The sequence below is a fragment of the Ranitomeya variabilis genome, chromosome 2, assembly GCF_051348905.1.
Source record: "Ranitomeya variabilis isolate aRanVar5 chromosome 2, aRanVar5.hap1, whole genome shotgun sequence".
NCBI lineage: Eukaryota > Metazoa > Chordata > Amphibia > Anura > Dendrobatidae > Ranitomeya > Ranitomeya variabilis.
In genome coordinates this window covers 704517374-704533140 of record NC_135233.1, presented here as the reverse complement: position 1 = coordinate 704533140, position 15767 = coordinate 704517374, and the positions used below count along the sequence as shown (strand labels likewise).

The window sequence follows — 15767 nt, the reverse complement described above, 5'->3', positions numbered from 1 at the left end:
TGCTCTGGACTGTGGATGCTGAAGTCTTCAGTAAAGGTATAGAGACTGCTACCATTTTCTTCTCTGCGCCATTCACCATTCACCATCTACACACCGGGAAGCCCTGGGGATATACTTCACCTGTGGGAAGGTATACCATCTAGCTGCCATAACATCACCCCAGCGGACTCCTTAAAGCAGCGTCGGTCACCCTGACCGAATACCACAGGTGGCGTCACGAACATAAACTTTATCCCTTTAAAGACCTTTCCCTTTTACACGGATGTCCCAGGGCCACGGACCGGGTCAGCCACCGTGACATCCTCCCGTGAACCGAAGGACCCGGTACCGAGTACCCCACTGCCCTGACGGGGCAGTTGTATTTTGTTGCGGTCAGTGCAGCGTCAAAACGACGCATGTGGAGGCATCCACATACATCCCCATGGCCTGCGTACCCAATGTAAAGATAGGATGCATGCAGACGTAGGCAGAGCTGAAGGAAGAGGTGCGGCAGTGGTTGGGGCTTAACGGAGGAAGAAGGCTGGTGTGAAACTAGCCTTACAAATACTGACCAAATACTGATAGTGTGACAGTAGCCTTACATTGACAAAATGACTTCCAGTACATGCAAACTCCTGTTTGATTTAGAGACACGTGACCTTGAAGAGAACTGCAGCGGCGCTGGAGATAGGAGAAGACTGTGATCCGTAAATCTATTACCAGCCCTATGAGCACAGTTCATTACATACATAAAATCATATAATGTACATAATATACATAGTTTCTAGATGCAATTCATGTACAGAGAGATGGCTCTGTAGGACTGTGTAACGAAGTATACTAAAGTTGAAGTCATTTGTAACCAAGGGTTCTCTCTAGAACAAGGGAGTGAAAGAAGGAATTCCATGCTGGGATGACATAAGTTAACATTGAATAGTATATGCCACTCAAGTATTACATGTATACTACAATCCAAGAGGGGTAATAGATGCTATCAAAATCTAGAAGTGCACATAAGGAGAGCAGTAGAGGGGAGGCCCACCTAGTATGCAGAATAAAGTTTCCATTCAGGGTTGAACAGGTGCTGATAAGAGGTTATGTCCTGTTGGAATGAAGAGCAAAGGCAATGGGGTGAATGTGATTGCTAATATTAGGCTCAAGACCTTGACAGCCATCCGCTGTATTGTCCTAAGGAGCAATCCTTTAGCCCTAACCACTTGGGTTCCATGGAAACTACATGGTAATATTTTATAGCACTATTCAGCAGAGCCTAATATTAGCAATCACATTCACCCCATTGCCTTTGCTCTTCATTCCAACAGGACATAACCTCTTATCAGCACCTGTTCAACCCTGAATGGAAACTTTATTCTGCATACTAGGTGGGCCTCCCCTCTACTGCTCTCCTTATGTGCACTTCTAGATTTTGATAGCATCTATTACCCCTCTTGGATTGTAGTATACATGTAATACTTGAGTGGCATATACTATTCAATGTTAACTTATGTCATCCCAGCATGGAATTCCTTCTTTCACTCCCTTGTTCTAGAGAGAACCCTTGGTTACAAATGACTTCAACTTTAGTATACTTCGTTACACAGTCCTACAGAGCCATCTCTCTGTACATGAATTGCATCTAGAAACTATGTATATTATGTACATTATATGATTTTATTTGTTATTGTAAATACTATATTGTAAATACTTGTATCTTTATGTTTTTTGCAGCGACGTTGTGACCAAGGCTATGTATTAGCCGAAACGTTATTTACCAGTCGCTTGATTTCACAACCACTATAAATAAACTTTCACCTGCAAGCATAAATTTTTCTTGTACGTGTGCAGTGATCTTTTCAATTCAGTGACTTTGGAGCAATTTGTTCCCTTCACTAGCACCGTCATCTCCACTTCTGTTGAGTGCTAACCATCGTATAATTTTTGCATTACGTATTTTTTGGTTATAAGCACCAACTGAACACATGTCATCTGAGACACACGTGTACGATGATGCTACAGGATCAACAATCCTGTCCAGAATAAAAACAAAAGCAGATTTTCTACATATACCGAATAGGGATATAAAGACAAGGGATTGGGAGAAGGAGAAAAAGAGACTCATAGCCTACGATCTACACTGTGCCACCCTTGGGGAGTACCATCGGCAGGGGAAGATACCACGAGGCCTACGGTGTAACCTCCGACCAACTCTATTCTCTGATAACGACCGATACTGCACTACATTTCAAAAAATACTCAACAAGTGTTCCTTTGATATTATTTTACTGACTGTTGAATTCTTACAGGAGGCTATAAAGGAAACGGAAGAAAAAGTCGCAACCATCGAGACGCAGCTCACCTCTACTCTGACCAGTTCGGAGTTTAATACCTTAAAGAACAAAGTGGACTCCATCTTAGCATCACATCAAAAAAACTTGGAAGAGAGGAAAAGAACAAAATTCCAAAGAGACACCGAGGATTATTTGAACAACAAAGTCTATCGATGGGACGAAACTACCAGCAGGCAAACCTTTCGGAGACCACGTCGCCCAGCACAGAGATTTACAGCCTCCGGGGACTCCTCGCCGGCCGGGGGATCCTCTCCTGGGTCCGGAAGCGACGTCGGTGGAACTTCAGCAAAAGCGGTTTTTTTAGGCCAAAGCGGTCGCCTACCAGGAGGTCGAGAAGGAAAGGATCGAGAACGCCAGATGACTCTCCGGTCACAGGTAGGGGTCCAAACCTGGTAGTAAATATCTCCGACTATTCTCTCTCCCCCCTTGAGCTCAGGGTACTTAATAAGGGTCTGTCCTTCTGTCCAACTCCTAGATGGGATTCATTTCAGCTAGAAAAGGACTTACAAAGTTTCTATCGCAGTATCCGGCTTAAAGTACACTTTGAGGATAGTCCTCATTCCACTGAGAATACACTAGGCACAGTACCAGACAGAGACATGGGGCCACCTGTGACATTGGACTCATTGGGGCTTAGGAACCCCAGCAAGTTCATGCCCCCTAAATCCAACCACGCGGTCGAGACCTTCATAACTCTTTTAGACAGAGACATTAAGGAAACAATCCGTGACCAACGCCTAGGTTTTCTTCCAATCCGACATAACCTGACACCCCTTGAAAAACAAGCACTGACTGCACTCAGGGACAACAAACATATTGTTATCAAACCGGCAGATAAAGGTGGGGCCACGGTAGTGATGAACAAAAGCTACTATACAGCTGAAATCGAGAAACAATTAGCAGATATCACTACATATAAAAAAATCCAATCAGACCCAGTGTACAACATTCGACGAAAGATTGATAGCATCCTAACGAAACACTCACAAACCATTGACGCTAAAACCAAAACATTCCTGATTAATAACCATCCGATAACCCCAGTGATTTACGTTCTCCCAAAAATTCATAAAAATTTACAAAATCCCCCTGGACGCCCTATTGTGGCATCCACTGACTCGATTCTTAATCCCATATCCATCTACTTGGAGAAAATACTTACGCCGCATACCCACAAAACCAAATCCTTCATCCTCGACACGAGTGACTTCCTTAAAAAGATTCAGGACATCAATTCTGTCCCGATTGACAGCATTTTATGCACTTTCGATGTTAACAGTCTATATACCTCTATCAAACACAACACAGGCATAGAGGCAGTTTCCCTAACATTATCTGAAGCAGGAATGGACACACGCTCACAAGAACTCTGTCTTGAATTACTCAATTTGGTACTCAGGGAAAACTACTTTCTCTTTGGTGACGACTTCTATGTTCAAACATGCGGCACCGCCATGGGCTCTAACATGGCGCCCGCCTATGCTAACCTATATATGGACCGTTTCGAAAAGGACTTCATCTATACCAACGCATTATTCCAACAGTTTGCCCGTCAATGGTATCGTTACATTGACGATATTTTTTGCATATGGCTGGGGGACCACAGTTCCCTAACAACATTTTACAATACCATCAATGAAGTCCGTCCGGAACTCAAATTCTCTATCTCTTATGATATGGAGGCGATCACGTTCCTAGACACCAAAGTTTGCAAAGATGCCAGTGGCACTCTCACCACTGATATCTATACTAAACCCACAGACCGGAATAACCTTTTATTATATAACAGCTGTCACCCAAAATCCACCAGAAACAGTCTCCCTCGATCACAGTTCAAAAGGGTCTCTAGAATAGTATCTAGCCCCACCATCAGACAATCCAGACTACATGAGATGTCCAAAAAATTTGAGGACAGGAATTATCCGGGCACACTTCTCACTACAGAGATGACCAAAGCTCTATCCGTAACCTACCCCCCTTCAACCCCGGTTCCTAAACCATCTAGGCTACCTTTCGTCCATGGGCACCACCCATCCATGCAGAGAGTCCACAATCTGATCCACAAACAGTGGCCACTTCTTGCTAGGGCATACCCCAAAATAGCGGTTTTCAGAAATCCCCCCCTGATGTGCTTACGTAGACCACCCAATTTAAAGGACAAACTAGTCAGGGCCGACATAGGCTCCTCAAAACAAACCATGACCCGCACACTTAGTGGACAAACCAGAAGGGGTACATTCCCGTGCCTGAGCTGCACATGCTGTTCAAACATCATCAAAGGGAGTGAAGTGGTCCATCCCCGTACAGGTAAATCGTATCCCATCAGGGAGTACCATACGTGCGAATCGAACTATGTGGTATACATCATTAAATGCCCATGTGGCTTACTGTATGTGGGCGAAACAATTCAGACCATCAGGGATAGAATCATAAGCCACAAATCTACAATTAGATGTGGAAAAACCTGGTTACCACTACCAGCACACTTTAAAGAGGCCAGGCATAACATATCGCAACTCCGATTCCAGGTTTTAGAGAAAGTGCATAGACCAAGACGGGGTGGTAATCATATCCAGATGTTGAGACAACGCGAAACATACTGGATTTATACGTTGGACACACTCAGCCCTAACGGACTTAATCGTGAAATTGACTGGCTAATATGATACCTTTTTCTTCCATAGACCCACTGAATAGTTGCACGCAACCACTCAGCAATCCTCTTTGTGGAGTTGGTAAGATTCCCCACCTTAGTGCAGAATTTTTCTAAGTTTCCTTCTGTTATGCTTATTCCCTTCTAAGTTTCCTTTTGCTCCTATGGTTTGGACTCCTACTCAGTTTATTATATACTACAGTGTACCACAGTTATAGTTATTGTATTTTCCAGTTTTGCCGGAAGATTGTACTCTTAAGTTTCTGTCGGATGAGTGTTCTATAGTACAATGTTGATTCAGCCACGGTCACCAGTCCGTGTCATGCCATTTAGTTTGGTTCCATCCGACCATCACATCTATTTACCTATGTACGTACGATATCACTCATCAGGTGCCGTATGGAACATCACTTATCTAAATAATATACAGGCTCTGCTTCAGGATTCATTGCCACCATATAGACACACCTATCATTCCAACATCCGTACATGGCACCCCCGCATCAATAGGACATGATATGATCCGGCTCAGCCTCCTGCCCTTACACACGCATGCGCCGTGCCTCCCATACTTCTCCTACACTCCGGCTCTGCTAACCGGACGTGCGCACGCGCAGATCTCACCGGCACCTCTCACTGAGAATGGACGTTTCTCCATCCCAGTACGCAGGCGCCGGCGTTCAAAGACACTTCCGGTCCCATGCCCCTCTGGCGCTTTATAAGTAAGCGCCGATCATGGAGACAGCACTACATGGTCCACACTGCAGGACACAGGAGTGTCAGCACCGGACTAATTGGGGAGCTCAGACGCCAGCGCCAGCACATACCTAGACACGGCTGTGTCAGGATTTCTACAAATCACCGCCAGACGCTTAGCAATCCCCAGAGGGCTCTTTCATTATGTCAGTAGCACACTGACAGGCCTTTCGTGGACATATCGTTTTCACCAGATGAGTATTCTTACATTCTATCTATCTCATATCAGCCTATTCACAACATATATCTTATATTGCCACATTGTTTGATAATTTAATACGCAGGGGCGCCGCAACCTTTAAAGTACCTTTGAAAGCATTGCCAATCCTGGACTCCATACCTGTACAGGTTAGATGCTATTCATGCCTCACTAGAGCACGGCATCTACATGACACGTCCTCATTATAATAACTCTCCACAGGCTTTGGGTACAAGACCTTGACAGCCATCCGCTGTATTGTCCTAAGGAGCAATCCTTTAGCCCTAACCACTTGGGTTCCATGGAAACTACATGGTAATATTTTATAGCACTATTCAGCAGAGCCTAATATTAGCAATCACATTCACCCCATTGCCTTTGCTCTTCATTCCAACAGGACATAACCTCTTATCAGCACCTGTTCAACCCTGAATGGAAACTTTATTCTGCATACTAGGTGGGCCTCCCCTCTACTGCTCTCCTTATGTGCACTTCTAGATTTTGATAGCATCTATTACCCCTCTTGGATTGTAGTATACATGTAATACTTGAGTGGCATATACTATTCAATGTTAACTTATGTCATCCCAGCATGGAATTCCTTCTTTCACTCCCTTGTTCTAGAGAGAACCCTTGGTTACAAATGACTTCAACTTTAGTATACTTCGTTACACAGTCCTACAGAGCCATCTCTCTGTACATGAATTGCATCTAGAAACTATGTATATTATGTACATTATATGATTTTATTTGTTATTGTAAATACTATATTGTAAATACTTGTATCTTTATGTTTTTTGCAGCGACGTTGTGACCAAGGCTATGTATTAGCCGAAACGTTATTTACCAGTCGCTTGATTTCACAACCACTATAAATAAACTTTCACCTGCAAGCATAAATTTTTCTTGTACGTGTGCAGTGATCTTTTCAATTCAGTGACTTTGGAGCAATTTGTTCCCTTCACTAGCACCGTCATCTCCACTTCTGTTGAGTGCTAACCATCGTATAATTTTTGCATTACATACATAGACAGAATTACGGAAAACAATGTGGTCTTTAAATTGCTCTGCTGGAACTGTCCATGAAGTTAGGAAGTGAAGGAGGAGCTGTGTCTCTCTAAAACCTCTCATCACAAACACACATGTCTGAGTCAGCAAACTCCTCATCTGAACCAGCTCTTAAACACACTGCAGGGACACTATATTACTCCACAACTTTCACACCTTACAAAAATGACAGACTGATAAAAGAGTCTTTTATGAGCATGTACTTAATATCTGCAAAAGCTGAGCAAACTGACAACACCATAATCAACTGAAATACACTAGTTACAAAACAACTTGGCTCCAGAATTATGCCCAGCTGAATAAGCACAAGAATCCAGGGTCAAATCTCAAGCTGAACACCACAGCAGAGCTGCAGCTGCCAGGGCATGGAGGGGCTGTTTGACTATGTGGGCCACTTTGGAAGGTAAGCTAACTATACATCATGCTTTGTATGTGAATGGTTCTGCTTAAAGTGGGGGAAAGAAAGCCAAAACTAGGGTCATGTATGGAGCGGGAGGGTGGAAAAAGCTTCATAGGAATCTCTGATCCTAGCAGAAGGCAGTGCTGTATTCTCAGCTTATATGAGAAGAGAGGGCTATTGTTAGACCAGGGATTCAGGCTATGAGTAGTATGAGAACCTGAAAACAAGTCGCTGTCAAGCTGGGCAACAGCTAAAGCAATCGCCATATGTGTATGCACGTAGGGCGACTTCCAAGCAAAATTACAGAAGAACCCTGTTTTTATGTCATTTTACCTCCAGCCGTATAATCTGTAAAATAATACTTATTCAACAGCTTCAAACTGTTTTGGAAACACTTTCTATAAGAATATTATGTTACAGTACATGCTGTTCTGTGGGCAGGCGGGACATGCATAGCTTTCTTTCCAAAAATCTTGTTTCCCCGTCTATTGTAAAAACATTCTTTTTATGTTGACCTGTACAGCCAGATGCGGCTAAAAATCACATTACAGAATTGCTAGAATTGGTATATATGAAGGAAACATGACGTCTGCTCAAGCTTGATGAGCTCTCTAGGCTATGTTCCCATGATGAGTCTATGGTGCGTTTTTGATGCAGCAGATTTTTGGCAGCATTTCTGCACCAATTATCTAATTTAGTGATATATATATATTTTTTTAGCACGTTCTTTAGCGGCCTCTTTTTTGTGGATCAGGTTTTAAATAAACCTGTTCGATTTTGTCTACCTCCTGTTACTTCTCCTTAATAATCCTTTATTGATAAAGTTATGAAATTATTACATGTGTTTTTGCTGCATTTCCATAACAGAATGATCTGAAAATGGATAGGTCAAGGAGTCTGTATGTTCTCCCCATGTTTGTGTGGATTTCCTCCGGGTTCTCCGGTTTCCTCCCACACTCCAAAGACATACTGATAGGGAATCTAGATTGTGAGCCCAAGTGGGGATAGTGATGATAATGTCTGTAAAGCGCTGTGGAATTATTGGCGTTATATAAGTGAGTAAAATAAAAATATATATTTTTCAAGAGAAATTGACGTGCTGCAGATTTTAAAAACAGGACACTGTTTTTTTGTAATAAAAATATGCAGTAGAAAAAAAGGCTGAGGTCACACTTACCATATGGAAAATCGGTCTGAGTCTCCCTGCCGAGAGTCGCACAAGTGTTCTCCGTATGGTCATCCGTTTGCAATGCGATGATGCGATTTTTCTCCCACCTATGTACCCATATGACATCCGTATGATATGCCTATGGCTTTACATTTCTCACCACTGTTTTTCCTCATTTAATTTAATGGCTCAATGGGCTGAAATGAGGAAAATGTGTGCGTATTTCACGCAAGTCACACAGATGGTCCATGTGGTGTTCGAGTTTTTCTCGCACCCGTAGACTTGCACTGTCGAGACTCGGGCGATATACACGTACAATCGCAGCATGCTACGATTTCACTCGCACGCTGAATACGCCTGAGGAAAGAAAACGCTGATGTTAGCTGCCCCATAAATTAACAGTGGTCCGAGTGCTATGCGATGTTTTCTCACATAGCACTCAGCCGTATTCTACTCTAGTGTGGCCCCGGCCTAAAGCTGGGAACAGATCTAAAAAAGAGATCTAAAAAAAACCCCAAAACACAATCTTTCCTTTATATTGTCATCTGTATGTCACCAGTTTGTCCGTTTTTTACATCCCTGCAATATCCATATGGCATCTGGGTTTCACATTGACAACTTAATAACCAATAAAAGGCCAAATACAGTTTACTATGCTAATTATTGTAATGAATCTGTAAAACGGATGATAACCCATATGTGATTCTGGTTTTTGCACAACTATTAATAGGTGATTCTGTTCCAACATCTAAATCAAAGTGGTGCATGTTGCGATTTCTTTACATACAGACCATTCATCTGGGTGTGAAAATGCTACCGTATTGACTTGTATTGGTCTGTGGGTGCTGTCCATGGGCTACCTGTATGATTATTATATGATCGTCTGAACAACCACTTTTTTTGATAGTTGGATGGATTTAGCCATATGCAGACAGCCATGACTTGTACAAAAGCAGTGATTACCCTCTTGGTCTAAATGACACATCAGTATCATAGCTTCCAAGCGTCATAGATTCATCAAGACTATCCCGGCTTCTAAATAGTCACCTCTCACTGACATCTCCATTGATCCATAGTTCCTTCTCGGGGGTGGGGCCACTTCTCCCTGCTCAGTGCATACATTAAATTATACTATTCACTGCTTCTTTTGTGATCAGGACACAATCTCTGCATCTCAACATTCATAGGCAGCACTTTTATCTATGGGCCACAGCTAGATACAGATAGGAGGATTTGGTAATTCAGATTATACATGTACATTGTATACAGCAGTGTATTTCTTTGTACTTGTATACTGAGGTGAAGTCAGATTTTTTTGTTCTTATAATACAATAAAAAGCAATCACAAATTTTTTTTTTGAGGGGTGAGTCTCACCTTTATTTGAGCCCACAACTCTAAACATTACAGGCAGGAGCTAAAGCAATTAAGCCTCAGTGATGCAATGGGGAGAATATTGTGTGCTTGATCTGTATTGCAGATTGTACTGAGTTTTTCTAATCCTATAAAATGACTAAAAAATAATGAAACACACTTAAAATATTGTCATTCTTAATGTGCTTTTTTAAAAAAATAATGAACATAAGTCAGCAAATAAATGGACATATTTGGTGTCCTTGTAATTGCAATGATCCACAAATCACAGTGATGAAATTATTTACGCAGAAAACAAAAACACAGTATTTATGCTACATGTGAACACGGCTTTACAGACACTAAACAGCCAGATGTCATATAGTGAAGCTACATAAAGATGACAAAGTTCTGGTGGCTATGAATGTGAATGAAGGAAAAAAAAATCGACTAGTGCCAGATAGAGATGAGCAGGATGAATAGATGATGTTGCACCAGCCCGGGCTAATCAAAAGCCGAGCAGGGAATGCCAGAAGGTAAGATATTCGTGGCCTCCTGTCCAGTCACCTGGTAGCACTGAGCGGGTAGAAAGAAATGGTAAATGGGTGTGGATTGGGGTGTGGCAAAAATTTGCTGACCCGCGCTATAAGCGTCGCATAATTTATCCCTCTTTCTGATCTTCAGAAGTGGGAAGTATGCAGTATGTATTCCATCCAGGCCCATATTTAACCCCTTTCTGACATTAGACGTACTATCCCGTCGAGGTGGGGTGGGCCCGTATGACCACCGACGGGATAGTACGTCATATGCGATTGGCCGCGCTCACGGGGGGAGAGCGGCCGATCGCAGCCGGGTGTCAGCTGACTATCGCAGCTGACATCCGGCACTATGTGCCAGGAGTGGTCACGGACCGCCCCCGACACACTGCGATCAAACATGATCGCAGTGTTCCGGCGGTATAGGGAAGCATCGCGCAGGGAGGGGGCTCCCTGCGTGCTTCCCTGAGACCCCCGGAGCAATGCGATGTGATCGCGTTGCTCCGAGGGTCTCTTACCTCCTCCTCCCTGCAGCAGGCCCAGTCCAATATGGCCACGGCATCCGGGTCCTGCAGGGAGGTGGCTTCACAGCGCCTGCTCAGAGCAGGCACCGGGAAGCCTCCAGGAGCTGTGCACGTCAGATCGCCGATCTGACAGTGCACAGCAAAGTGTCAGATCGGCGATCTTACACTATAACATGATGCCCCCATCCCCTGGGGCAATGTTATAGTGTAAAAAAAAAATATTCACATGTGTAAAAAAAAATTTAAAAAAAATCCCCCCAAAAAATAATAAAAAAATATATATATTGTTCCTATAAATACATTTATCTAAATAATAAAAAAACCAAGAAAAGTAGACATATTTAGTATCGCCGCGTCCGTAACGACCCAACCTATATAACTGTCCCACTAGTTAACCCCTTCAGTTAACACCGCAAAAAAAAAAATACCCGAGGCAAAAAACAACGCTTTATTATCATACCGCCAAACAAAAAGTGGAATAACACGCGATAAAAAAGATGGATATAAATAACCATGGTACCGCTGAAAACGTCATCTTGTCCCGCAAAAAAGGAGCCACCATAGAGCATCATTAGCGAAAAAATAAAAAAGTTATAGTCCTCAGAATAAAGCGATGCAAAAATAATTATTTTTTCTATAAAATAGTTTTTATCGTATAAAAGCGCCAAAACATAAAAAAAGATATAAATAAGGTATCGCTGTAATCGTACTGACCCGAAGAATAAAACTGCTTTATCCATTTTACCAAACGCGGAACAGTATAAACGCCTCCCCCAGAAGCAATTCATGAATAGCTGGTTTTTGGTCATTCTGCCTCACAAAATTCAGAATAAAAAGCGATCAAAAAATGTCACGTGCCTGAAAATGTCACCAATAAAAACTTCAACTCGTCCCGCAACAAACAAGACCTCAAATGACTCTGTGGACCAAAATATGGAAAAATTATAGCTCTCAAAATGTGGTAACGCAAAAAATATTTTTTGCAATAAAAAGCCTCTTTCAGTGTGTGACGGCTGCCAATCATAAAAATCCGCTAAAAAACCCGCTATAAAAGTAAATCAAACACCCCTTCATCACCCCCTTAGTTAGCGAAAAATAAAAAAATTAAAAAAATGTATTTATTTCCATTTTCCCATTAGGGTTAAGGCTAGGGTTAGGGTTAGGGCTAGGGTTAGGGCTAGGGTAAGGGTTAGGGCTAGGGTTAGGGTTGGGGCTAGGGTTAAGGCTACAGTTAGGGTTGGGGCTAAAGTTAGGGTTAGGGTTGGGGCTAAAGTTAGGGTTAGGGTTTGGCTTACATTTACGGTTGGGATTAGGGTTAGGGGTGTGTCAGGGTTAGGGGTGTGGGTAGGGTTACCGTTGGGATTAGGGTTAGGGATGTGTTTGGATTAGGGTGTCAGTTATAATTGGGGGGTTTCCACTGTTTAGGCGCATCAGGGGCTCTCCAAACGTGACATGGCGTCCGATCTCAATTCCAGCCAATTCTGCGTTGAAAAAGTAAAACAGTGCTCTTTCCCTTCCGAGCTCTCCTGTGCGCCCAAACAGGGGTTTACAACTTTTGGGGTCCAATTTCTCCTGTTACCCTTGGGAAAATACAAAACTGGGGGCTAGTTTTCTAGTACACAACATGGTTAAACCAATGGTGTCGTTCAAAAGCACAACTCGTCCTGCAAAAAATAAGCCCTCACATGGCCATATTGACGGAAAAATAAAAAGTTATGGCTCTGAGAATGAGGGGAGTGAAGAACGAAAGCACAAAACCCGAAAAAAGCTCCGGGGGTGAAGGGAATCTGTCACCACATTTGACCGGGGTCACACTTGCTAGTGTGATGTGAGAAACTCTCGCGAGTCTCTCGCATCAATACCCGGCGGTAATCGGGACTGGAGTGTGCGGCTGCATGTAATGAGTCTCGCATTACAAACGCAATTGTGACCCCATCCATAATATGGGCATACAAGTTATAAACTGCTGAAAAGTCATTCCTGTATGTCTCATATCAGATGTGTTGTTGAGAAATGATCTTTTATCACTTTATTTAAATGGCCTCTTCCAGGCTCTGGGGCGAATGGTGCCTGTAAGATAACTCTGCCTCCAGAGCTTGTTTTACGTGAAGGGCAGTTATAAGTGTTATATGTAATGGCCGCTCACAGGCAGACAGGGTTGCAATATTGCTACAATAAGGCAGAGCTCTAGAGCTGCAAAAAATGTGTTTGTAAGAAGATAAAGTTAATTTGTCCTGTTCTGTGGTAGTTACCGTATATACTCGAGTATAAGCCGACCCGAGTACAAGCCGACCCCCCTAATTTTGCCACAAAAAAACTGGGAAAACTTATTGACTCGAGTATAAGCCTAGGGTGGAAAATGCAGCAGCTACCGGTGAATTTCAAAATTAAAAATAGATGCTCCATACCGTTCATTATGGCCCCATAGATGCTCCACATAAAGCTGTGCCACATATAATGCTCTGCACCGTTCATTATGGCCCCATAGATGCTCCACATAAAGCTGTGCCATATATAATGCTCTGCACCGTTCAGTATAGCCCCATAGACGCTCCACATAATGCTGCCCCATATATAGTGCTCTGCACAGTTCATTATGGCCCCATAGATGCTCCATAGAAAGCTGTGCCATATACAATGCTCTGCACCTTTGATTATGGCCCCATAGATAGCTGTGCCATATACAATGCTCTGCACCTTTGATTATGGCCCCATAGATAGCTGTGCCATATACAATGCCCTGCACCTTTGATTATGGCCCCATAGATAGCTGTGCCATATATAATGCTCTGCACCTTTGATTATGGCCCCATAGATAGCTGTGCCATATATAATGCTCTGTACCTTTGATTATGGCCCCATAGATAGCTGTGCCATATACAATGCTCTGCACCTTTGATTATGGCCCCATAGATAGCTGTGCCATATATAATGCCCTGCACCTTTGATTATGGCCCCATAGATAGCTGTGCCATATATAATGCCCTGCACCTTTGATTATGGCCCCATAGATAGCTGTGCCATATATAATGCTCTGCACCTTTGATTATGGCCCCATAGATAGCTGTGCCATATATAATGCTCTGCACCTTTGATTATGGCCCCATAGATAGCTGTGCCATATATAATGCTCTGCACCTTTGATTATGGCCCCATAGATAGCTGTGCCATATACAATGCCCTGCACCTTTGATTATGGCCCCATAGATGCTCCACATAAAGCTGTGCCATATATATAATGCTCTGCACCGTTGCCCCATAGATGCTCCACATAAATCTGTGCAATATACAATGCTGCTGCTGCAATAAAAAAAAAAACCACATACTCACCTCTCTTGCTTGCAGCTCCTCAGCGTCCCGTCCCGGCGTCTCTCCGTACTGACTGTTCAGGCAGAGGGCGGCGCGCACACTATATGCGTCATCGCGCCCTCTGACCTGAACAGTCAGAGCAAGAGGATGTGAAGACAGAGTGGCGCCCAGCGTGTGGAACGCGGACAGGTAAATATGACATACCTGCTCCCAGCGTCCCTGGCTCCTTCTCCCGGACAGCTGGTCTCCGGGTGCCGCAGCCTCTTCCTCTGTCAGCGGTCACCGGTACCGCTGATTAGATGAATGAATGTGCGGCTCCACCCCTATGGGAGTGGAGTCCATATTCATTTTTCTAATGAGCGGTCCCACGTGACCGCTGAACAGGGGACGAGCTGCGGCACCGAATACCGTGGGACGGGCAGGGGGAGCGCCAGGAGCGCCGGGACTAGGTGAGTATGCGACACGCTCTCTCCCCCTCACCCGCCGACCCCACCACCGACCGTGACTCGAGTATAAGCCGAGAGGGGCACTTTCAGCCCAAAAATTTGGGCTGAAAATCTTGGCTTATACTCGAGTATATACGGTACTTGTCTCACATTGGTTACGCCCCTTTTATTTAAAATAAACTCTGGAAGCGAAGTTATCTTCTAGGCCACATCCTCCCCATAGCTTGGAAGAGGTCATTTTACATATACAGTCATGGCCAAAAGTATTCACACCCCTGCAATTCTGTCAGATAATACTCAGTTTCTTCCTGAAAATGATTGCAAACACAAATTCTTTGGTATTATTATCTTCATTTAATTTGTCTTAAATGAAAAAAACACAAAAAGAATTGTTCTAAAGCCAAATTGGATATAATTCCACACCAAACATAAAAAAGGGGGTGGACAAAAGTATTGGCACTGTTCGAAAAATCATGTGATGCTTCTCTAATTTGTGTAATTAACAGCACCTGTAACTTACCTGTGGCACCTAACAGGTGTTGGCAATAACTAAATCACACTTGCAGCCAGATGACATGGATTAAAGTTGACTCAACCTCTGTCCTGTGTCCTTGTGTGTACCACATTGAGCATGGAGAAAAGAAAGAAGTCAAAAGAACTGTCTGAGGACTTGCGAAACCACATTGTGAGGAAGCATGAGCAATCTCAAGGCTACAAGTCCATCTCCAAAGACCTGAATGTTCCTGTGTCTACCGTGCGCAGTGTCATCAAGGAGTTTAAAGCCCATGGCACTGTGGCTAACCTCCCTAGATGTGGACGGAAAAGAAAAATTGACAAGAGATTTCAACGCATTGTGCGAATGTTGGATAAAGAACCTTGACTAACATCCAAACAAGTTCAAGCTGCCCTGCAGTCCGAGGGTGCAACAGTGTCAACCCTTACTATCCATTGGCGTCTGAATGAAAAGGGACTGTATGGTAGGAGACCCAGGAAGACCCCACTTCTTACCCCGAGACATAAAAAAGCCAGG

General features: G+C 43.4%; 1 protein-coding gene and 1 long non-coding RNA gene across 3 annotated transcripts in view; both read left to right on the top strand.

Moving 5' to 3' along the window:
* The first annotated feature begins 2128 nt into the window (after window positions 1–2128).
* Window positions 2129–6850, top strand: LOC143809850 (uncharacterized). The gene is made up of 3 exons (XR_013222490.1): window positions 2129–2702; window positions 5012–5062; window positions 6739–6850. It is a non-coding gene; the product is annotated as an uncharacterized LOC143809850 (long non-coding RNA).
* A 233-nt stretch (window positions 6851–7083) lies between these two features.
* The window catches only part of SLC22A16 (solute carrier family 22 member 16), a 154686-nt gene continuing 146002 nt past the window's right edge, over window positions 7084–15767 (top strand). The window contains exon 1 of one of the 2 annotated variants that reach the window (XM_077289460.1): window positions 7084–7406. In XM_077289460.1, the coding sequence (XP_077145575.1) occupies window positions 7369–7406 (38 nt within the window). In that variant the 5' untranslated portion in view covers window positions 7084–7368. The remainder of the gene's footprint in view (window positions 7407–15767) is intronic. The other variant, XM_077289461.1, reaches the window with a different exon arrangement.